This window comes from Callospermophilus lateralis, chromosome 6 (genome assembly GCF_048772815.1).
Source record: "Callospermophilus lateralis isolate mCalLat2 chromosome 6, mCalLat2.hap1, whole genome shotgun sequence".
Taxonomy (NCBI): domain Eukaryota; kingdom Metazoa; phylum Chordata; class Mammalia; order Rodentia; family Sciuridae; genus Callospermophilus; species Callospermophilus lateralis.
The window spans coordinates 78216594-78242364 of NC_135310.1; the positions used below are offsets into that span (position 1 = coordinate 78216594).

At 35.5% G+C, this 25771-nt stretch overlaps 1 protein-coding gene across 27 annotated transcripts in view; it reads left to right on the forward strand.

Moving 5' to 3' along the window:
* The window catches only part of Snap91 (synaptosome associated protein 91), a 114961-nt gene extending 100998 nt beyond the window's left edge, over positions 1-13963 (forward strand). For 25 of the 27 annotated variants that reach the window (XM_076859951.2, XM_076859955.2, XM_076859966.2 and 22 more), the window contains 5 exons: positions 4687-4717; positions 5581-5692; positions 9665-9748; positions 10358-10462; positions 13871-13963. In XM_076859951.2, the coding sequence (XP_076716066.2) occupies positions 4687-4717; positions 5581-5692; positions 9665-9748; positions 10358-10462; positions 13871-13963 (425 nt within the window). The remainder of the gene's footprint in view (positions 1-4686; positions 4718-5580; positions 5693-9664; positions 9749-10357; positions 10463-13870) is intronic. The other 2 variants (XM_076859962.2, XM_076859969.2) reach the window with 1 other exon arrangement.
* Positions 13964-25771: the final 11808 nt, after the last annotated feature.

The window sequence follows — 25771 nt, forward strand, 5'->3', positions numbered from 1 at the left end:
CAGGTGGTAGTTAGAGTAAGCCTTACCAAGAAAGTAAAATTTGAGCAAAAAATTGAAGGTAAAGGAGTAAACTATATATCTATATGAAGGACAGCATTTAAGGGCCAAGAAAGAAGACAGTGCAAAGATGTTGGGGCACAAGATAGCCTGGCAATTTCAAGGAATATGAAGGAGACTAGACGCTGGAGCTGAGTAATGAAGGAGTAAGGCCTAGGCGATGAGGGCAGTTATAACAAAGATTGACCTTTCTTTTTAACTCTGAATTTTAATTTCCATTAAGGTGAATGGGTTTACCATTGCAGATATCTTTCATGACTCCAGACAGTATCAAAACCTTAGCAGATCACTGATACAGACATCTTTAACCTATGCATCGTCCTGTGTACATGCTTTTTGCTTTTCATTCGTTGCTCTTGTTTGGGGCATCTATGGAAATGCTTTCATGACACCCAGGGAGAAGATAATTGAATGTTTCCTTCAACTCACTGGGAGATTTCACGTGTTGAATACTATATCACCTAAGTCCCCCTTGATAAATAAAGAACTCATATCCTATGGTAGCATAAGAGTGTTCAACCAACAGCCCCCAGCTTCAACCATCTTTGAGAATTATCTCAGCTAAAAAAAAACTAATCCACTTGAGGAAAAACTAAACAGTCTTAAAAAATAACAAATTTGGAGGATTCACATCTCCTAATTTCAAAATTTCTTCAAAGCTATAGTAGTCAAGACAAATGGTGCTGACGTAACAGTAGACGTATAGATCAATAAATAAAGAGCCCAGAAACAAACCTTCATGTATAAAGACAAAATCAATTTTGACAAGAATGCCAAAACCATTATGAGGGAAAAGCTAGTATTTTTAATAACTTGTGCTGAAACAACTCGATAGCCTCATGCCAAAGAACTAAATTAACTTTTTATATCACCCACAAAAGTCAATTCAAAAGGAATCAAAGACATAAATGTAAACTATGAAACTCTCGGAAGACAACTTAGACATAAATCTTCATGACTTTGGATTAGACAGTGGCTTCTTAGATACAATACCTAAAACACGAGCAACCAAAGATAAAAAGATTAATAGGAATTCATCAAAATCAAAAATTTGTGCACAAATGATACCATCAAGAAAGTAAAAAGAGGGGTAGGAAAGATAGTAGAATGAATCAGACATTATTACCCTATGTATGTACGTAACTATATGACCAGTTTGATTCTACATCATGTACAACCAGAAGAATGAGAAATTATACTCTATTATATATGATGTATCAAAGTACATTCTAATGTCATGCATAACTAATTAAAACAAACTTAAAAATTTTTTTAAAAAGCAAACACATATTTCCTAAAGGACTTTATAAATGTATAGGGGATTTTTATAGTTCAATAATAACAAAATAAATAATAGTTTAAAAATTGGCAAAGGACGCAAATAGACATTTCTTCAAAAAAAATTTATAAAAGTAGCCAGTCAGTATGTAGAAAGATATTGAACATCATTAGCCATCAAGACCACAATGACAAAACACTTCACATCCACTAGGATGTATATAATAAAAAAGACAGATAACAAGTGTAGATGAGGATGTGGAGAAATTAAAACCCTCCAGTACTGCTTATGAGAAGGTAACACAGTAAAAGTGCTATGAAAAGAAGTCTCACAGGTCCTCAAAGTGTTAGTGTAGAGTTACCAGACGACTCGGCAATTTCACTCCTATGTATATGGAGTGGAAATGAAAATACAGATCTATATAAAAACATGTACACAAATGTTCACAGCATTATTACTTATAATAGCCAAAAAGTAGAAGCATTCAGTGAATGAATGGGTATACAAAAGAAGTATACATACAAAATGCATATTATTTGTATTTGAAAAGAAGGATGTTCTGAAACTTGCTACATCATGGATATACCATGAAGTTATTACACTAAGTGAAATAAAGCAGGCCCCAAATATTACATATGACATGATACTATTGATAAGAAGTGTCCAATAGGAAAATGGGCAGAGGCAAGAGGCAGAGAGAAAAGGGAGAAAGAGGAGTAACCACCAATGAGCACGGGGTTTCCATTTGAGATGGTGTAAATATTCTAAAATTCTTTGATGGTTGCACAATTCTGTGAACACACTAAAACTATTGAATTGTGCACTTTAAAAGGTGAATTTTGTGATGTGAGCTATATCTCAGCAAAAAATGTTTTTAAAAACACTTCCCAGTGTTAGCCAAAGCTTCTGTTGAGACTGAATCTCTGTCTCGCCCAGTGGCAGTTCCTCCTCTTCTCTTCCAATATTGAGTGCTTATTATTTCAGAACCTTCTTTGCAGGCACCTGGCTGCAGTAATGCTAGGCCTCAGCTTACAGGCCCATCTGCCACAGAAATGCAGAAGGGGTTGAGTACACACATCTGTAACACATCTGCTTATTTTTGCCTTTTTTGCATCAACAGGCATAAATATGTGGTTCAGCTTTTTAATTGTTTAATATATGGAGATTTAGAGTTTAGTCTTGTTTTGAAAAATAAATTTTAAATATGAAATTTCTTTATCTTTCACAAATAAAAATGACAAGCCAAGCCTGTTGGCGCATGTAGTCCTAGCTGCTTGGAAGGGTGAGGCAAGAGAATCCCTTGAGCCTAGGAGTTTGAGGCCAGCATAAGCAATACAGTGAAACATTGTCTCTTTAAAAAAAATAAATGAAGACTGAAATTATGTGTAATGGCTTCTGTATTTGGTGTTCTGAGTTATAGAATAACATTTTATTCTATTTTGTGATGTCAAGATTTGGATGAAATAAATATTAATGTTCTCTAACAAATCAACCTGCATTTATTAGGACCTTTGTACTGGCTGTTAACTCAAGCTAGAAAGCTCTAGGTTGTGGGAAATGAGGGTCAGGACACCTAGATCTGGAAGCAACATTTTATCGGTGCCACAGCCCAGAGGGATAATTCCCAAAGTCTGAGTTCAGGCACAGCAGGACTTTCACTTTTGTACATAAACAAGTTTGGGGTACATCAAGGCAAGAAAGTTTGTGTAATTCTATTGGAGAGTGCATTCTACATTCCTTGTATGAGTACAAGCTTGTCAACAACCTAGGGACTCAGCTCATACAGCCTAGGGACTTTTATTGCACTGAACCCAAAGGGGGATTGTTTTCTCCCCACTGCATTATTTCCTGCTTCTACTACTGCAGGTAGCTGATACCTGCTGCAAGCCTCTATGGTTAAATGTCAGTAAGCAGAGCCAGTGTGTCAGTGTGCAAAACCACAACTTGTCAGCTTTTAAACTGCTAATGTTCATGTTCTGTTCTTTGACTTTTCTTCACAGTATTCCCCAATTGCCCAGAACAGTGTCTGATATAAGTAAGCTTATTAAATCTTTGCTGAATTAATAGATGAATGGAAATTAGAGTAGAATGATCGAACCAGTTGGGTAGGGGTTTTAAGACTACCCCCACATCCACTGATACACTAGGACTCATAGGACTCAGCACACAGTTATACTTACAGCTGAGATTTTTGACAGCAGCACAGTTCGGTTGCACAGCTGGATCATGAGGAGAATGACTCTGGTAAAATATATATGCAGACTTCTTATGTTCTCTCTTTTCTATGAAGAGATGTTTAGCCCACGACCAGCGCTGGCTTCATGAATGAAGGTTCGAAATGTGAGAAACCTCTAGGGAGTTTTGAATTAAAGAAACAAGACTCTAATTACCTTTAAACCAGCTCCAAGATGGCTTCTCCTACCTCCAGCTTCAAGCTACCTATTATGGTAGCGAGGTTTACTGCAGAGGAGAGAGAAAGAAAGAAAGAGAGAGAGAGAGAGAGTGTGTGTTTTGTGTGTGTGTGTGTGAGAGAGAGAGAGAGAGAGAGGAGAGAGGGAACATGCCAGAGAGTGGACTTTTATTGGGGAACAAAAAATTCTGGGGAAAATCCCATCCAATGAAGATTAAGGGGGGGCAGTGTTCTAAGGTCAGGGGTGACAACTGGGTCTTCGGGTAGTGGTCAGACACGCCTCCACATGGACAAGCCCTCGGACCTGAGAAGGGTGGAGAAAGCTCTGGACCCAAGATGTGCTTAAGTGCCTCTCACCCAGCCAGGGAGGTAACTCAAATCACGTTTGAGGATGGCCTCCCACAGAGATGAGCACACTCTTTCCCAGGAATGTGTGTGAGATGTTTCTGCCCAGGGAAGCCCTTCAGAGTCTCAGCACCCTTAATGGCTGCCAGACATGTGGGCACTCTCTGCCTGGCATATACTAAGACTCCAGGCCTGCAGAAAGAAGGCAGGAGTTCAGCATAACCCCCATGGATGTATGAAAAGTCTAGGCCCAGTGAGCCAGTTATCACCAGTTATTATTAATTATAATTTAGACAAAGTTCTATCTTATTTTAGAGAGCTATTTACTGGTCAAACCTAAGTGTCCTCAGATAAGTCTGCTCTGTCTACTCTTTTCTGGACACTGGTTCATATTAAAATGTGATCATTAGGTCTATCATGAAGTAAAAGAAAACTCTTAAATTTATAGATACATCTCTTAATATAGTTTTTTAAATAACTGAATGTGTGCAAAATTTGGACTTTCTCTAAACTTCTGATTCTTTGATTTCTTAAATATCATATAAGCTGACCATAGACATTTATATTGGCTTTTTTTTCTTTTATCTATTTATAGATCTTGGAATTTCTGGTACTACATCAAAAAAGTAAGTACTTTGAAATTACCTGGTTTCCTTTTGACAATGTATTTCTATTTATTTGAGACTATCAAACATTGAATTCATACAACACATTCTCAGCCTACATAATTTCAAAGTTGGCTTATATTTCATTTGGGGTTTTTGTTGTTATTCTGCTGACACCTCCAAACTATTGCTCAGCAATGAAAAGGAGTAATATATTTCTGTCTCCAAGATTGTCAATGTTATGTCTAGAAATCCCTGGGGATGTGCTTTGAATATTTTAATAGCTTTAAATTCTATATTCATAACAATCTTCCTAGCTAACATTGATTTCAAATAGTCTTTCATGGAGTATCAGTTTCAAGGAAGAATAGCAAACAATCTACCCTTTTCTTAGATGTATGTTTTGTCATTTAGTTAGGACACATTTTACAGAAAGAGGCACCTTACAATCACTCTAAGTCAGCTTGTAGACATGATATTTTGTGTGAAACCTTTATTAAACCCTCTAGGAATCCAAAAGATGGCATCATTAGTGCATGTTAAATTAAACACCATCTAAGAGTTCAGGAGGTATTGTAATTTTATTTGGAATTTACTATAATGAGTGAGGAATTCAGATGGATTTTCTGGCATACTTTCCTACTTATATGTTATAAGAAATTTCTATTATCATTGAGGTCCAAACTATATATGATTTTTTTTTCAAATGTGTATAAGATTTCTTAGTTACAATATGATAAGACTGCTCTGTAAGTTTTAACCTATTCTCTTTTTTACCACTTAACTCAGAGTACTTTTAAACCCAAATAAAAGAATCTAAGGAGCCATGCACCATTTTTTCTAATTCTAGTTTTTCATCATTTATTTTGCCTGCTTGATTTTAGGGGAGATCTTCAGTGGAATGCTGGAGAGAAAAAGTTGACTGGTGGAGCCAACTGGCAGCCAAAAGTAACTCCAGCCACGTGGTCAGCAGGTGTTCCATCAAGTGCACCTTTGGTACGCAACCATCAGAGCCCAGGGCAGTGTGGGCAAGTGTATAGAGCAGAGTGTGTTTTGCTAAACTTGACCACTGACCTTGTAGTTCATCTTCCACCTTGAAGAAGTATAAGTAAGATGCAGACTTTACTGAAATTCAAATTCCATTGACGTTAATAATTATGACTTATTTTTATTTTAAATATTTTCAAATAGTAACTATGTTTTCTCTCTATGTGTAAAATCATGGAAATGGTTTTTCAGAAGCATTTAATATCACTTGACAATTATATATTTTATCACACTTCTTGCCAGTTTCCTGATTGTCAATAAATAATGAAAGCTTTTTTTATTACTAGGAAGATTGGGCAGTTTTCTACTGTGTAAGTGGCATTTTGTTTTGAAACTCTATTTAATTTTTGCTCACCACTTTTAAAATTCAAACTACTAACATCATCTTTTAATAGATTTATTTATTTTAGAGTTTTAATAGATTTAATTTTGATATTTAAATTTTCTATATATGCCTCTATTTAAGCAAATCTAGGCAAGTTACTGTTTCCCAAGGCCACTTGCAGTTTTCTTCCTTTGCTTACCACCCTCACCTGTCTACATCATACCCATCCCTAAAGCTCCCTTGGCACCGTTCTTTCCTTGTTACCGAATTAATTCTTAATCATCACTCACTACTCCCAGCTAAACATGCATGGAAGTAAATTAATATAAATTACAATGTAAATGTTATGCTAAGTGAGAGAAACCATACACAAAAGGCTACATAGCATAGGATTCTGTTTGGATGCAGCATCTGGAATAAACAAGTCAAAAAAAGAAAAGAAAGGAAAAGAAACAGGGAGCAAATTACTAGATTCTTCTGGGGGAAGGGGAAATTGGAAGTCTTTTTGGGTCTTAGAAATGTTCTGGGATTAGATAATGATGATGATTTCATAATATTATAAATATACTAATACTGAATTGTACAACTGTTAAAATGGTAAATTTAAGTAGTATGTGAATTTTAGCTCAGTAAGACATTTTTAAAAGAAAGAAAATACTAATGATTGTATTTCTGATTCACTCTTTACCCATCAATCAAAGGCTAGATGATAGACTATTTACCAAACCCTAATTATATCATTAGGACTTAAGGCTATGAAGGGGAAAAAGGTTTTATTTATTATCAAAACAAAATAAACTTGCAGAAATTCTTGATTAATATACTTTTAAATTGCTTTAAGCTCAAAATAACCTTATGCCAAGTGGCATATTTTGGAGTGACATATTCTCCTACCCTACAACATCCTTTGCCTAGTTTATAATTAGATTATTAGTGGAGCTTGAAGAGATTGTCATATATTCTTAATAATAAATGCTCATCAGATATATGATTTGCAAATATTTTATCTCATTTTGTAAACTATCTTTTCATTTTCTTGATAGTGTTCTTTGATATTCAACATTTTTAATTTTGATAAACTCATTATACCTAATTTTTTCTTTTAATTCATGTGCTTTTGGTATCAAATGTAAGAAACCATTGTTTAATTCAAGGTCTTAAAGCTTTTCAATTGTTTCCAAGAGTTTTATAGTGTTATCTCTTAAATTAAGTCTTGGGCCTATTTGTGTGTATGTGTGTGTGTGTGTGTGTGTGTGTGTGTGTGTGTGTGTGTGTCTAGGTCCAGTGTAATTATTTGCATGTGGAAATCCTGTTGTAGAAGAAACATTTGTTGAAAAGACTATTGTTTCTCTTTTAATTGTTTTCAATACTCTTGACAAAAATCAATTGGCCATAGAGACATATAGGTTTATTTCCAGATTCTTTCTTATGTTGTGTTAGATCTATATGTCTATCACTATGCTAATACCATGCTATTTTGATTAATGTAGCTTTGTTTTAAGTTTTAAAACCAGGAAGTTTGAGTCTTCCAAATTTCTTCTTTCTTAAGACTGTTTTGGCTATTCTTGTCCCCTTGCATTTTCATATAAACTTTAAATTCAGTTTGTCAATTTCTAAAAACAAAAGGGGGAGGCAGTCAAAATTTAGATAGGAATTGCCTACTGAATTCTTTCCATTATTATGTCTTCAAATCCATGAACACAGACCAACTTTTCATTTTCTTAGTTCTTTAATTTCTTTCAATGATGTTTTATGATTGCCAGTATACAAGTATTATACTCTCTTGTTAAATTTATTCCTAAATATTTTATTATTTTTGATATTATTATAAATGGAATTATTATCACAACTATATTTTTGATTGATCATTGTTAGTATAAAATGAACTACCACAGTCATGTTCGCACAATGATTTTTATATATTGATCTTATATCCTCAGCGTTAAGGAAATTATTATTAGTTTTGGTACTTTCTTGTTTGAATTCTGTGGGGTTTTCTATATTTAAGATCATGTCATCTGTGAATAAAGATAGTTTTATTCTTTCCTTTTCAGTCTGCTATTTCATCCTTTTTCCTGCTAATTTCCCTGGCTGAAATTTCTCGTGCATCTTGTTCTTGGAAGAAATCTTTCAATCATTTACCTTTGGGGTTTTTTTTAGATACCCTTTGTCAGATTGAGGACTTTCTCTTCTCTCCCTAGTTTGTTGAGTAGGTTTTTGTTTGTTTGTTTGTTTTTTGGTTTTGGTTTTGTTTTGTCATGAAAGGGTGTTAGTTTTATCAAATGTTTTTTTCTGTATCTATTGAGATGTTTGTTCATTGTGATTTTCTCTAATTTGGTCTTGAGGTCTCTATTAGGAAATGAATATAGTCCTGCCCTAATGGGGCTTCAGGGCAGTGGTTATGAATGTTCACAGTGTCTTTAAAGGACACTTCTTTATCCTTGTGAGCCATCAAGTGCCTAAATGTCTAATTCATGACCAGGTATCCCTCTCATGGGAGACTTGTATAGTAGCAAATAAACTAAGCTAAGTTGGGAAGCGGAAGATGGGATTAGAGTAAGGTAAAATGCCACAAAACATATTGCTCTTACCAAGATTCCTCTGATTTTCAATAAGTACTTCATGGATTGCTGCAAATTTTTAGATAGTTTCTAGAATCCAGTAAAGGTAGTTCTGACAGTTGTTGCCTTTTTTTTTCATTACTTTTATGGATGAGGGGATTTTGGAGTCTCTTAGTTCATCATTTTTGCTGACATCACTATAGTATCTTCTTCTTTTAATTAGGATTTGTTCTAATGATCAATTTAAATGATTACAGTAGGATTAATTTTTAAACAAGAGGGAAATATTAGGAAGTTTTGATGCATGACTGAAAACTGAGCCCTGAACTTGATAACAGCACATGCATTCTGTATTATGTGCAGTCTTCTAAAGGCTTTCTATTCTGAGGATTAATTTTAGTCCTTGTGCAACAGCCAAAAGTTAAAAAGAAGCAAATAAAACATAGAAAAGAGTAATGTGAAACATAGAAAAGAATGATATAAAAGTGCGAGAGGTGATATTGGCCAAATTATATTGTTATTTATTTTGTGCATGCATGAATATGTAACAAATTACACCATTATATACAACTATAATGCACCGATAAAAATATGGAAAAAATTTAAGGGGGAGTGGAAGCCAACCATTAAAATGTAAATGAAAATAGGATCCTCATGTCTAACCTGTCAAAGGAAATGATAGGAAAAGAGAAGCTTAATTCATTCCCAGTTAGGGTGAGTATAAGGAATTTGAGAGGAAACCCAATGTTCTTGCAAGCCAGCAAGTACAAACAGTACTGCCAACAGTGAATAGTACTACCATCAAGTTAGTAACTTTGTTTATATCATTGGTGTAGTACTAGAGTCATCTGCTTTTTAAACTTTAAACCAAAATTTGAGATTTCTTTATATCTCCACACATAAACTTGAAATACATGCATTTTAAAATTATATTGTCATTTTAAAAACAAATTATTTTGTTTCTTTGTGTGTGTTTGTTTGGGGTGTATGTGTGTGTGCATGCGCTCATGTGGTTTTGTGGGTACGTGTGTACAGCAAGGAGCAGTACCTCCAACCAGTTCAGTTCCTCCTGTGGCCGGGGCCCCATCTGTTGGACAACCTGGAGCAGGATTTGGAATGGTGAGTGATGACCTATTCTAAAAATTGATTGACATTTCTATGTTCTTTGCCAAATCCCAAATTATCAAATACTCCTACAGAATATAATTCTCCCCAAAATGCATCAAACTTAAAAAGTTACCTGCTGCAGGCCTTAAGTGGCCTATCATGTAGTTATAAAAATAAGTTATAAAATACTTAAATTCTGCCACAAAATTACAGTACATTGTTATGTCCCTTTTGGAATAATATATGCTAATCATAATCTTAACTCAATGAATCAAGATCAGCCCTGAATCATTATACTAGTACTTTTCACTAATCAGCAACTTTTAGGGCCATAGAGAAACAAGTTTTTATCTCTTCAAGAGTTATGCTTGAAGTAGGTGAATGAGCAGCAAGGCCTGGTTGGGATCAGGATGCTGTGTAGCCATCTGGCCTGTATCCCTGCTCAGGGACTCTCCCATCTGACAGCCTCAACACCCAGAGGTCAAAAAAAAAAAAAAAAACAAATTCCAGTTTTTCACCCACCTGGAATCTTCAAAAATTGTGAGAAGCATATAAAAACCATCTTTGTTGGGGTGTCACCCTGGTGACTCCATTGGGATCTAAACAAGTCTTCCTTTTCAGCCTCCTGCTGGGACAGGCATGCCCATGATGCCTCAGCAGCCAGTCATGTTCGCACAGCCCATGATGAGGCCACCCTTTGGAGCCACAGCTGTACCTGGCACACAGGTCTGTCTCTTCATGTACACAGATCAGTGACATTAACCCCTAAGTATAAGACTGTCACGTGGTTAACTGTTTCAAAAGTGTTTTTACCTAATGTGCTTCTCATACCTGTTGCTTCAGAAGTAAAGGAATCAGAGAAGACAGATTAGCAAGAGTGTGAGGTCTTGGGGGAAAGCTAACTGTCCTAAGGTCCCTCTGTTCTTCTTTTACTTAACTCAAAATGGTACAGGAAAACAACCAGGCATGTGAGGCATGTATCCTGAGAAGTGAGTACTTCTGATCCGTGGTTTTATTATGTGCTTCCAGAGTTAGCCAGAAAAGTTCAAGGCATAGTCCTCCAGGCTGCCAACTCTGCCTAACACTTGTGACATCAACAGCAGTGAGTTTGCCAAACTGCAAAGTCTCAGGGAACTGTGCCATAAGAATCTCCTCTCTTCAAACATCAGCCACGAGTTTGGGAATCCCCAGGGCCACCATCAACTCAGACTAGCTAGCTATAAATTTGAGGTTTTCCATGACCACCCTTCTCTAGAATTATCCCAGAACTCAAGAATGTGCCAAATTTAGGATCACAGTTTTCTTTGTAGTGAACAGATACAAATTAGATGGAGCTAAAGGAAGAGATCATGAGTGACATCTATGAGAACTTCAAGCATGAAACTTCTCTGGCCTCAGGGATGTGTTCCTCTCCCAGCATCAATGTGTGACAATACACACACAGTGTTGTCAGCTCAGGAAGCTCACTCAAGCATTAAGGTCCAGAATTATTGAGACTTCACTACATAAGAATGATCGGTTGAAAAAGAAAAAAAAAAGCAAGATTGAGAGAGAGAAATATTAGGTATGAGTTAGGTTCAATTTCCAATCCTCCTCCTTCTGAAGATCAGGTTGGCATTATGTGGCAGGTCTTTCTGGCATGGGCCACCTCCATGCTGAGTTATTTTGTCAGCATAATCTAGGAAGAGCCCCTGGGAGTCACCTGGTTAGCATAATTTTATCAGGCAGGTTGCAGGAGCCCATCGTGAAGAGCAAATTTTCTGTCACTCAGAAAATCACAAAGATTTAGAGGTCACCTAGTAGGATCCAGGACAAAGGGAAAACGTGTCTTGAGGCAAAATTCCTTACTATGCCACCATGTGCTCCCTCCGTTTACCAAGATGTCAAAATATATGTCCAATAAATGCACTTTGTTGAACTTCGGCTAATACTCATCGTACTGATGAGTTATTCTTTCTTGACTCCTCTTTTTAATTATCTGGCAAGGTAGAAACATATATGTGGAACCAAGGAGATCTTCACCATTGAGAAAGTGACTTGGAGAGAGTCAGCACCAAATTATCACTTTAGTAGCAGCACGCCAAACAAAATGAACAAAATAACTCAAGTAGAGTTTACTGATATCAATGAATGGTTTCTTTCACCCCTATAATATTTTTAATTTACTAAGTGGATACTTATCTGTAGGATACTTACTCTACACTTTCTGAGTATACTCTAACCCCATTTGCTTTCTTGATCCGCATCTAAATCCATCTTCTACTTGTTCCCCAAATTTGCTTTCAACTTTTTCACTGTAATATCTCAAAAGCCACAGTGATCAGGAGAAAACAATGGTGGTTGTTGAAAAAGACAACTTGGAATATGAGAAGCCCTAGCCTTCATGGCCATAACAACACACTGACTTCAGGACAGGTTTTCTGGTCTGCTTGGAGACCAAGAAACCCTGCCTAGTGTTGTTTTTTTGGAGGGTATGAGGAAGGTTTGGGACCTACTCATGGGTTAAGTTTAACCTTGTATGCTTAAATTCTAAGATGAATCTCATAATGTTTCCTTGATGGTTGAATAGACCTGTGAATATTTATCATATTTGAGGAAGACAGAATGTTTCTGTTTTAATGAACAATTTTATTGAAGTTGTTTTTTAGTCTTGTATTTGGTGTGTTGAAAGCTTTAGAAATAAATTAATATAAAGAGATATATGTGGAACCAAAGAGATTTTATTAATATAATCTTATTACTAAAAATAATTGTTTTTCTTGCATAATACCATATTTAGCATCAATTATTTACTTAATTTGGAAAATAGATGATATGAAAATGTATTGTTTTAATCAGTAATTGAATGTAGAATAAATCAGGGAATGGTATGTCAGATAATTTTTACGTTTTCTATTTCCAAGAAGCATAGTAACCCCAGAGTATAAAATAAAATGAGTTTGTAGCTTCAGAATTCATAGTAGTTTTAATATTAATGATGCCTGGACTATCCCAATATTCATTAATTAGTTGATATTGTAACATTGTCATCTCACCTGATTATTAATTGTGGACCAATTCTACAGTTTCTTCCAAGCAATTTCAAGGTTGGTGTTTATTTTTTCTGAGAGTTCAATTAAGCATTATCTCAGTTCTACAAATGGAAATTTGGCAGATAGATAATGCAGTAGTTTCTGGACATAGGAACACATCTGAAAATCCTTAATTCTGGAGCTCTGCTTCCTGAACCAATAAAAATATACACCCTGCCCCAAAGTCCCAGAGTTCTGAAATTCCTATCATCTTACAAGCATGGGAAATTAATTAGATTCAAAGGATAGATGTCAGGTATTACTCTAGACAGAGTGAGCGAGATTTTTTTAAGGTCTTTACCCTGACATTCCTGCAGAAGCCTGCTTCCAGAAATTATTTCTGTCACAGATGAAAATCATTTAGTTATTGGTTCAATAGAAGCAAAATGAGTTAATTCTTTTTCCTTTTACTACAAGTCCCATATGTTTCTTTCCTGTAATTATTTAGCCTTCTCTGTGAGCTGGACAGGTGGGACTGGGATTAGAACTCAGTGGTGTTCACAAATAGAACCCTAAAATAATTTATGTGAAATCCTAGCATATTTAGTTAATAATATTAAGTAATTTCATAAGTGGCTGTCTGCAAACTTTCCTTTCAATTTTCCTTTCAAACTGATTGTCACTGTGAAAAAAGTCATTTAAATTTCTTTATTAGTTTAGTAGTACTAATAACTCAAAGTAAAAGTGTTTTTATAGAAAAAATGATCACTTTTTGTTTGTTTGTTTGTTTTACTATATATTTGTTATATCCTTATGTGACTAATTTTTTACATCTCCCTAATTCATGTCCGTATTGTTCTACCAGAGTCCCCAAATTTTACTTTGGCTAAATTTCATGTCAGGAAATTTCAAGAAAGCCAAATATCATTTGAATTGTATTTTACCACTCCAGAATCAAACACAACACTGTGACTAAGTAGAACAAAGTAGTTTTTTTTTTTAAACTTTTAGCCATCTATTCTTCTGCATGTTTTTTTCTGCAATATATGTTCTGCCTAATGCTTACCTATCTCTCTGTTTGCTTTCTATCTCTGCTCTTTGGGGCTGGCTTTCTCCCCATTAGCTTTCTCCAAGCCCTACACCTGCCACTCAGAGTCCCAAGAAACCTCCAGCAAAGGACCCATTAGCGGATCTTAACATCAAGGATTTCTTGTAAACAATTTAAGGTATCTTCTATTGAGATTTTCCTATGGACTTTTAATAATGAGCTATACAATGCTTGGCTATTTCAGATATTATATTTGTTCTTTCTGTGTTTTGAGTGGATATGTATAATGATAACTCAAATGTTTCAAGTTTTAAAATTGATATTAAAAGCTATCATTATTAATGATTTTTTTAAAAAAAATTTACTTATAAAACTAGGAGGAAGAGACCACACCTGTAATTAGTGGCATATACCTGTAATCTCAGGAAGCTGAGGCAGGAGGATGGGAAGCTTGAGGCCAGCCTGGGCAACTTAGCAAGACCCTCTCTCAAAAATAAAAGATAATATTTTTTTAATGGATGGGATATGTAGCTCAATATTACAGCACTCCTGAGTTCAGTCCCTAGTACCACAAAAGAAAGAAAAACTAGGAGGGAGAGAAACCTCCAAGTTGTCCTTATCCTGAAAATCACAAAGATTATACTGATAAAATACAAAAGTTGCCCAAACTTCTTGATAAATTAGAAGATTAATGCTTTATTCCATGACTGAAATTAATAGAAAGCTAATATTTGTAATATTAATTTCTAACAATCTAGTTTTAAATCTCATCAATTTCATTAAAAGTGACTCATTGTGAATTTATGGAAGGAAACTTATGAAGGAATAATGTTTACTGTTAACCCTGCTCTTTACTGTTAATGGTGGGTAGGTTCTTAGCAAATATTTTGCTCAATTTAACTGCTTTTCTTTTACATAGTATTTTTCATATCTACTTCCCAGGCATTAATATCTTTGAACTTCTCAGTAGGAGATGAAACTCTGCGCAATAAACTACCCAGAATTAATTTTTTTATATTGAGTGATTGATAATTGAGTGATTTACTCAGGGTCTGGCAAAAGGAACAGAAAGAATGTGGAAGCTTTTGGACCACTATCCAGTGGTACTTTCATTATACATCTACTGCCTATGTATATTAAAAACTCTCTCTAATGCCTACTGAGATTTCTGTGGAATTCTGCTTTGTAATCATTTTTCTTATATACCAATAGGATTAATAACATGTCACTTTAATATCTCAGTCAAGTCATTTCTCCTCCGGCACACTTTTCCACTTTAGATTGGGTTGATTAGGCATAAGTAGATGTTGGTATAAGTAAGACAACGAGCACTTATTTCATAGCAATTAGTTTCAGGAGTAATCGAGAAAACTGCCTTGAGTAGCCTTTTATCAACACTTGTAAAGTAAATATTGCTGTCATCACATGCCTGGAACTTCAGTGAGTATCAGAAAAAGAAATGCTTGAGAGAGTCCCTGCCCTCAGGGATTCACAACCCAGAGAGAGGCAGACACAGAGGATTCTATGAGTTCTGGATAAGCCTTAAGACCCCAGGAAAGGTTTCTTGGCAGAAATGACTGATGAACAAAGTGGAAAGTGGTGTGAGAGAAGAAATTGGGTCACCAGGGATAGCTCCCTTCTCTCCTGTTCTGTCACTTGTTCAACTGTTCAGTGAGTGATTCATTGAACACAGTAATGAAATAGAAGCAAAAAATAATAGAAGTCACTTCCATTCCAATGTTTTCTTTTCACTCTTCTATTTTAAAGGTTAGCTATCCTTAATTTATCCTGTCTTATAATTAAGATTGCTAATAAGTATCTAAAGTTCAAAATTTTGTTAATGTAATCTTTGTTTAAAATGAAACTGTGCATGGAAAATTGATTTTTTTTAAGTTTCCTGACTGAAATTTTAAGCTTATTTTAAGGAACTTTGGAAAATACACAAATGTGAACATGTTAATATAGAAACCTTTGGTACAAAGCTCTTCTGTAGTAACTATGAAGTAAAATGCAAAGGACATAAAATGTTTAAGGGATGCATGATAGTCTGTTTTCTAACTAAAGTACTTTTTTCTTCACAGCTGCAATTTTTGTGACTGAATAGGAAAAATAATGAGTTTGGAGACTTCAAATAAGATTGATGCTCAGAGTTTCAAAGTGAGCCACCAGTACCAAACCCAATGCTTACTCATAACTTCTCTTCCAAAATGTGTAGCACAGCTGTGAAAGTGAACGTTAGGAATGTGTACTACTTTAGCTGTTATCCCTACTCTCAAAATTGTAGTGTATTTGGGTTATTTGTGTGTTGTATGATGTAAACAATGAATGGATGTTTCCGATGCCTATAGTGCTTTTCTGGACCTTGCCCATGGACGGATGATGCAGCTGTTGTATGGTGAGCCATTTGGAAAGATGTGTCTGTGTTTTCGAAGGTTTCAATGTATATATAACTTTTGGACAAACCCTAAACTCTTCCCATAAATTCTCTTTTCTTCTGTATCTCTGTTACAAGCGTAATGTGATAATATCAGATAGTAAGGAAAACACTCTTAAATATACAAAACTTTTTTCCGTGTGGAGTACATTTTTCCAATCACAGAAACTTCAACTGTTGTGAGAAATGTTTATTTTTGTGGCACTGTATATGTTAAGAAATTTTATTTTAAAAAATATAAAGGTTAACGTCCATAATAAATACTTCTCCTTGAAGCTACCTTATCAAGAATGAAAAATCATATGGGAAGAATTCCATATTTATCACTGCTATATTAAAATATATATTTTAATTATATTTGCAGGTTTTGCATCTAAATTGACCTATTTATTCATTCTTGATTAAATGCACTGAAAAGTAAAGCGTACGTTTCTATCAGGTCTGTGAAAATGCAATTAGCAATGTGCTATTTACGTGATTATGAAAGCACCCCAAGGTATATCTGTAATTTAAAGATTACTGCAAATGTTTTTACTTCACTGTGGGTTTTATGTACATCTGTTCATTTAGTATTTCTTTGTGTGTTCTATAGGCTAGTGTTTTTCCATCCTTCAACTGAGCTCAAACTAGGTTTTGTTGTACCATTGTGATTAGGATTTAAACTTATTCAGAGAATTGTATCCTTTACTGTACATACTGTATTCTTTAATTTTTAATTTGTTGTCATACTGTCTGTGCTGATGGCTTGGCTTAAGATTTTGATGCATACATGAGGTCACTGTTGATCAGTGTTGCTAGTGGCTTGGCAGCTCTTTGTAAAAGCATATTGGGTTGGAAAGGCATTTGCCTATTTTTCAAATTATTTAATAGATGTATGGTACCATTTAAAAGTGGTTGTATCTGAATTTACTGTGGGGATAACATACACTGTAATGGGGGAAAATTACCTAAAACAAATTTCAAAATGGCTTTTCTTTGTATTTCGGTTTAAAAACCCAGTGCATGTACGCCCTCTGAGATGCAATAAACACCTTGAACAAAGAAAATGCAAACATAACCTTTCTCTCTCTCTGATTACTTTTAGGGAAAAGGTCTGTATCAAATGACATAAATAGCATACACAAAATATTGGGAGTTTTTAAATATTTGAGGTGAGACATACTGTCCATGCCAATACAGTTTTGATTATTTTTTAATAAATTTAAAAGAAGGTGAAAAGCCTTTTTTTTTTTTTCACTTTTGTGATGCTGGGGATTGAACCCAGAGCCTTATGCATACTAGGCAAGCGCTCTACCACTGAACCACAAACCCACCCCAGAAAAAACTATTTTAATGAATGTTCATTACACTTGGGACTCCATGGCTGGTACCAAATAAATTAAAGTTCCATGTTCCAAAATATCTGTTTATTTTTAGGGTGAACTTTCTTTTGAAACATGGAATTAAAGACTTGTAATCATTTTTCAAGAATTCTCCAGGGAAGTTGAAGAATAACACACACAATTGCATATACATGTTAGTCTCACACAAAATTGGGATTTGTGTGTGTGTGTGTGTGTGTGTGTGCGTGTGTGTGTGTGTGTGTGTGTGTTTTACTGGAGATAGAAGCCAGGAGAGCTTTACCATTGAGCTATATCCCAGCTGTATTATTATTATTTTTTTTATTTCAAGACAGGGTCCTGCTAAGTTACTGAGGCCAGCCTCTCCCTTGCAATCCTCTACTTCAGCCTCCTGAGTAGCTGAGATCATAGGTGGACCTGACTAGATTAGCCTATTTTTTTAAAAACTGGGTGACTTTACTCCTACAACTCGATTGTTATAACATTTGGAAAAGTAGTCCAATCTTGGGGCTGGAGATGTCACTCAGTGGTAGAACATTTGCCGAGTACCCACAAGGCTCTTAATCCCCAGGAGCATGAAAAATAAAGTAGTTTAATCTCAAAGTATTTCTCAAATGAAGCACATTCTTACATATATTTTAAACTATCTTCCCTTAGTTACCTAGGATTTCTATCTTAAGAACTAACTTTCAGAAGCTAGTATCTGATTATGTAATATGATTTCTAGAGATTACATTTAATCATAAATTACGTTGTGGTCATATTGTAATAAAGATGTGTTTTAGATTATAAAATAATTTTAAGATTAACATTGCTTTTTAAATAAGCTTTTTCTTCATCAAGTCGTCCATGTGGTGAAATTATTAATATTAAGTCAAAAGCTGTAAGGACATTATTTTTAAATCAGACACTGGCACTTCCCTATGCTGAGATTCTTGGTGTCCTTGTAGGGGAATTGTCTTATAAAGGAGATGCTGGATGAGGTTCTCTGAGTACTGAAAAAGCTAATCTCTGGGGATAGTTTGCAAAAAAGCTCCCTTTTACCCATGGTGCTCTTCTACATGGTGAGTGTATCTATACTGTTTTTACCCTGCCTCACTAGCCAGACCTGTCCCCCAACACCACCCTCCCCACGCTTATGCACAAGCACAAACACACACACGCTGTTCTGTGTGCGACCACAACAACTACTGCACAGGAACCCCAAGCACTTGCTGGCCTACACAGGGCCCTCTGCCTGCATTTTCCTTACTAGCCCTACCAGTGAGCCTATTCCTGCCCCTCAGAGAACAACCTTCATTGGTCTTTACAGCACTTCCCATATTGCATTATAATCAGCAGTACAGGAGTCAGCCGCTCAAGCCATTCTGAGCCATGGAGGCAGATGTCTCCTTCTGCCTCTGTCCTCAGCAACCAGCACTTGAGCAGGTGCCAGGTAAGTGTCTGAGGAATGCACCCAAGTGCTTAGAGTTTTCCACTTACCTGAGCACTGGGTTAATATCATCTTTCTCATTACAAAAAAATAACTCAGAGCGCATTGATTGCCAAATGTTGTTAGTTGTTTTTTAAATCTATTTTTAATTGACAAGGTATAGTCATGTATTATTGGAGTACATTGTGATGTTAAGATGTATGTATGTAATATGCAATGCTTGCATCAAGATAATGAGTATGTCTGTCACTTCATATACTTATTTTATGTGGGAAGAACATCTGGAATTTCTTCTCCTATGATGGGTATGCCAGTTAGCTCAATTTAGCTATTCTGCAGTATATGCATATTTTAAAACATCATATTGTACACATTAAACACATAAAATTTTATTTGCCAAGTAAAATGAATTATTAAAAATATTATGATACATTATTAACTAAGTTACCCTGCTGTGCAATAGATTTCAAAAACTTATTTCTTCTGTGTAAATGAAACTTTGCAACCAATACCTCCTCAACCCCACTTCCTAACCTCCTATGGTCACCATTCTACCTCTGTGAGGCTGACTTTTTAGATTCCAAATATAAGTGAGATGATATAAAGTTTTCTGTGCCTGCCATATTTTACTTAGCATATTGTCCTACAGGCTAAACCATATTGTTACAAATTATGCCATTTCCTTCTTTTTTAAGGAGTAATATTCTATTATACAGATATACCACATTGTTCTTATCCATTCATCCATTACACTGTGTGCAACAGTTGTGATATGGCACCATCAATGACATATCTTTGCTATCATGAATAATATTGCAATGAGCGTGAGAGTGCTGACAGCTCTTAAATGTACTGATTCAAATCCTATGGATATATTCACAGTAATGAGATTGCTGGATTGAGCGGTAGTTCTGTTTTATTAGAGTTTCAATAGTTCATTGTAAGTTTATTGTAATGGAAGAGCTCACACCCATTAAACACCCATCTTGAACTGAGAATTAGAATCCTTTTATATATGTATAATGATGGAAGGGTGGTTGTCTCCATGTTACATTGTCTCCTTTGTTCTCTATCTAAAAATGAATGAAGACTTTTTTGGGGAGGAATCATGAGGCTTAGAAGAGAAGAAAGGAGTTGGATATAAAGAGAAATGAGAACTCGAGTCACAAAAAGATAAATTATGCAAAGACCTCTTTCTTTTCTTAACATTTTTGTTAAAAGTGTCCCTTAATGGGAATGTCTTGTTGCAGTGATCACATTTTATATGTAGAAGCACTTGATGAAAATCAAAATGACCACCTCTCTCAGTTAAGTCATATTGGCTTATGCATTTTGTGGTAGTTTTTAATCCTCTGGGAATTTAAGGAAATCTGTTTCTCGTGGCCTAGCTGACAGCAGATTTCATTTCTGAATACATCATTGAAATCTGCTCATCAATGGAGAGCTAAGAGAGAATGACGTTTTGTGATTCAGTGACACAGTTAGCCCTGGTCTGGCTAAACTCTCAAGAGGCACAGCACTTAATCATCTGTTTCCTTTCCACTTGTGGCTTGCATGCTTAAGTTTGCAATATAAAAGTATTCTATAATTGATTTCCAAGCATAGATTCTCAAATTTTTGGTCTTAGGACACTTTTATACTCTAAAAATGTATTAAGGATCCCTAAAAACTTTTGTTTTATGTGAGCTATGTCTGTCAATATTTACTGTGTTAGAGATTGAAACTTACATACTTTTAATTAAAATCAAAATTCTGTTTAATTCATTTAAAGATATAAATATCAAAACCATTATATTTTAACAAAATATTTAATGAAAAATTATGATTTCAAAAAAAAATTTAATTTAGGAAAATGGTATTGTTTTGCCATTTTTGCACATCTCTTTAATAAAGACTTAGCACAAGGCAGCTGCATCCTTATATCTACTTCCACATTCAATCTATTACAATAGTCACGTCAGACAGTTGTTGGAAAATTCCACTGTTTGCAACAGTTGTAAGAAAAATTCATCTTAGTATTTTTATGAAAACAGTTCTGACCTTACAGTATTATCATAAAAATGATTTTGACCTCACAGGCCCCTGAAAGTATCTCTGGGATCCTTGGGAGTCTACTGTTCATGCTTGTAGAACCACTGCTTTAGATCTAAAAAAATTAAGCTTATCAGTTAATATATTAGCTTGTGTGTATGTGTGTGTTCATAGTAGCCTCACCACCACACTATTATTTGTTGAGTGACTTCAAATGCCCACCTCCACCTTACCCACATTACTTTTTTTTTCTTTTTGTACAGGGGATTGAACTCACAGGCACTCAACCACTGAACCACATTCCAGCCCTATTTTATATTTTATTTAGAGACAGGATCTTACTGAGTTGCTTAGCACTTTGTCATTGCTGAGGCTAGCTTTGTACTTGCTATCCTCCTGTCTCAGCCATCCAAGCCGCTGGGATTGCAGGCATGCGCCACTGCACCTGGCCTGCACATTACTTTTTAAGTGATTCTGAGGCTTATAAAGGAATGTGATTCCTGCACCAGACTGTGTGGAAGGAAACCTCTGCTCCACCACCCAGTTACTTAGCAAGTTGCTTAACTTCTCTAAACTTGAGTTTCCTTGTCTGTGGAATGGGGACTTCACACACAAACATACACACACACACACACACACACACACACACACACATAAATAAAATAATGAATGGAGAAATGCTTGGCACAAAGTATTGCTCAGTACATATTGCTGTTGTTACTTTTTAAAATTATTATGGTCATTTTGGCTATAGATTTTTTGGTCCTCAATTGTAAGAATACTAAAGGTTAGAGAAGAGTATCAAAATAGTCAATGATGGTAATATTCCTTAATAAAGCAAATGTAAATGTAAGTGCCTGTTCCACATATAAATACAACTCATATTCAGCACAGAGCGGGAATGGGGAACCATCTGGGAAATGGTACCTGAGTGGCTAGGAAGCAACATCTATCACAGAGATGAGATTTCATTTCATGGAGTCTCCTTCTTAGACAGAGTTCCTAATATCTTATTTTTGTGCATGTGTTGGGGTGGAGGGAGTATTGTGGCTTGAACCTAGGGGTAATCTACCACCAGTCTGGCCTGCTTCAATAGAATCACATGTTTTTTATTTAACTTTCTTGTCAAGTCTCCATTTCATATTTTGAAACAGGCTCTTCCTAAGTTGCTGAGGCTGACCTCAAACTTGTGATCCTTCTGCCAGCTTCCCCAAATCACAAGAATTATAGGCATGTGCCACCATGCCTGACCTAATGACACTTTTTAAGAACATAAATGAAGATGCTAATAGATGCTTTTGGCCAGTGATAGAATCAAAGGTGTTTTAAACTTCGTGTATTGACTAATTGTTTTAATCAAGAGGAAATATTTAGTGATGAGTTAGATGGAAATGAAAGATACCACTGAAGATAAAAATATTCAGAGTGGGGGCTGGGGAGGTGGCTCAGTGGTAGAGTGCTTTCCTAGCATGTGTGAGGCACTGGGTTCGATTCTCAGCACCCCATATAAATAAATAAAATAAAGGTCCATTGACAACTAAAAAATATTTTTTAAAAAATATCCAGAATGAATGTAACAGTATGGTGCAGACTGTAGCCATAGAAGCTGAAGAAGGGAGATCATTTTGAGCAAGAATCTATGATTACAAAAGACTGTTATATGGACTAGCACCAAGGTCCCAGATAGCAGGGGGCAGCGCTTGAACAGGTTCCCCTTACTGAGGAGACAACTTTTAACGATCATATTCTCTGTTGTTAAATCCGTCTTTAATACTAAGTTCATCTCCAGGCACCTAACATCTTTGTGCTTCATCTCTTTTTCAGTGTAGAAAACGCCTTTGAGATAATTTAATAATCTTATAATTAATAATTTTATTTTTAAAACCTCAACAAGAAGTTAAATCTTATAGTCTTAAAAGCTCTATAAATATATCCCAAGGGAAGCTGGCATTACTTTTCAAATCATCTGTAGTTTGGAATGTGGATTTTGGTAATATTGAAGAACAGGAGATGAAATTCTGACCATATTTCAGATGAAAATTTAGAACCAGATTTTTAAAATTCTTTTTCTTAAGGAAAAAAAAATATGGTTTCAAAGCTAAGTTAAAAGGAGCATTTTATTTAAAGCGGAAAAGAAGGTGTAGCTGCTATTTTGTCAGAACAACATGTAGTTATAATCTTCTGGATGTCTATTAACTAATGGCTTAGTTCCCTATAGAGTGAAGTAAGACAGAAGAGGCTGGACACCCAAGGAATTTTCAGGAAGCAGTTTTATTGACTGTAGGGTCCAAAGTGTGGCTTGTACCTAAAATTTCCTCCTCTAGACAAAGAGTCTAGAAATTCTTTGAACTTTATATCCAGTGGGAGGGGGAGGGGCTTGGAGGTTCACATGACAAGTGCTTTTTGTTCCAACCTCTTTTGTTCCAGGAAGAGGTTCCTTCACAAGTTGTTTTTTTCTGCAAACCTGGCATTTACAAAAAGAGGAAACTACCAACTATGATGCTCTTCTGCACAAGTTTTTTCTGATAGCTGATATCCTGTATCTGACAAGATGAGGAACTTATATATTACAAATATGGTGGGGGGTTCTGGGTGGTGGGTCTCTGACCTGCTTCAATAGAATCATGTGTTTTTTATTTAACTTTCTTATCATGATTTTCTTTATGTATAGACATTACAACCTTAGGACAAATATCCTACGGCATCTTTTAACATACACATCCAAGAGTGAACTCGTTATGTTTCTTTCTCAAGCCTAGTTTTGCTATCTTGATGAGTGTTCTATCTACCTGGTCTTCCAAGCCAAAAGTTTGGGTGGCATGACACCTTCAACTCTGGAACTTCGCTATGCTGATATTCTTAGTGTCTTTGTAGGGGGATTGTCTTGCCTCCTGCTTTCAGTGGCACTAAGTGCACTGACCATTGTACTTTGTTTTTTGCTTGTTTTGTTGTTTTTGTGGTCCTGGGGATCAAACCCAGGGCCTCAGATCCTGGGAAGCTTCATTTCTTGCCATTGCTCACCACTAGGAGGCACCAACCTCCTATAGTAGCAATCCCAAGGCTGCCCTCTATTCCTCAGATGCGGGGTTGATAGGCTAGCAAACTGCAACTCATCCCTCAAAACCTAAGTAGGTCTCACCTCCTCTAGGAAACCTTTCAGTTTTGTGTTTTGCTTGGTGATTTTGATTTCTTGCTTTTGTATTTTGATGCATTGTAATTATACATAATAGTGGGATTCATATTTGTACATGCAAATAACATAATTTGGTCAATTTCATCTAGAAAACCTTCTTTTCATCATACCTGCCTACCCTGATAGAGTTGATTCTTCTCAGTGTGCTCCTTCAGTGTGCTCCTTATACTTTATTTTTTCAGAGAGAGAGAGACAGAGACAGAGAAAGAAAAAGAGAGAGACTTCCTTACTAGATTGTGAATTATTTGAGGAAAGATAAATCTAGAACTTAATTCAATATCCTAAGTGCCTAAGACTGCACTCAGTAAATCTGTTGAGCCACATTGATTTAACATATATTATAGGAGGGGTTATGAATTAAAAAAATATAATTTCCAGAAGATAATTAAAACTGAATTTTGTCATTAATTTTAAAATGATCACATATATTTAGAATTTTGTAAATTTGACTCATTTCTTATAGAAAAACAGTATTATTACAATGCTAATTGCTAAAATGCATTTCCAGTTTATAAAAATACTGAAAAGAATGCCATCTGTATATTTGGTTGTGATACCACCACATTTAATCCAGAAGAAGACGACAAGCATCTTTAGGCCCAGAGGAAAGGTACAAGAGGTGGGGGAATAATTGGTTTAGAAACCAGCTGTTGTCAAACCTGGATAATCATCATAAGTACTTGGAGATCTTAATCAAATTGAAATTTCTGGACCCTACTCTTAGGGATTGCAGGATAGGTCTCGGTTGAATCCTGAAACCTGGCTTTCTAAAATAATTCCCACATGACTCCTATAAGCAGCCAAATTTGGAAGTCACTAGGCTGAGGGAAGCCACTGAAATATCATAAATTCAGGCTCATAGTATGGAGCTCTACTTGAATGTTCTACATGACTCTAGCAAAGGAGAGACTTTCCAAACACTTCTGCATAGGAAAGCCACAGAGTACTTTGCTTCATCTAGCCTAAGAATTGAGACATCTAGTTACTAGTCATAAAAAGGTGGTCCCTATGACATTATGAAATGTTAAGTTTCCACCAAAAGTCAAGCTTTAATTTTGTAGTAGAAATGCTGCTATTTGTGGGTCAATGACTGCTCAAGACATCCGTTCAGGGAGCCACATCAGTCACGTACTAGTCTACGTGAAATGGCACAACTGCCCATTTGGTGGATACAATAGTGTCACTTATTTTCCCAGGCCACAAAGAAAGCCTTTTTAAAGTAAATGTTCCAAGTGCAGTGGCAGAATACTAAGTTCAGTTCCGCCTCAAAAATAACGCACTTTTATTTTTAGGCAATTGCTTGATAAAGTAGTACTTTTGTTTGGCAATAGAATCTTGGCACCAAGCATATCCTGAGTTTTAAGAGAAAAAAAAATTAAAACAGCACTTTATAGGTATGGCAAAGAAAAAATGTTTTCTTTAAAGTTATGCCTTCTAAAATCATCAATTGCAAATTTCTTGAACAACTAATTCATTCAAAGTAATTTTAAGGAAAAAAGTATCCTCTTAGACCTTCTTTCCAGTGTACACTAGTATTATTCTTTTC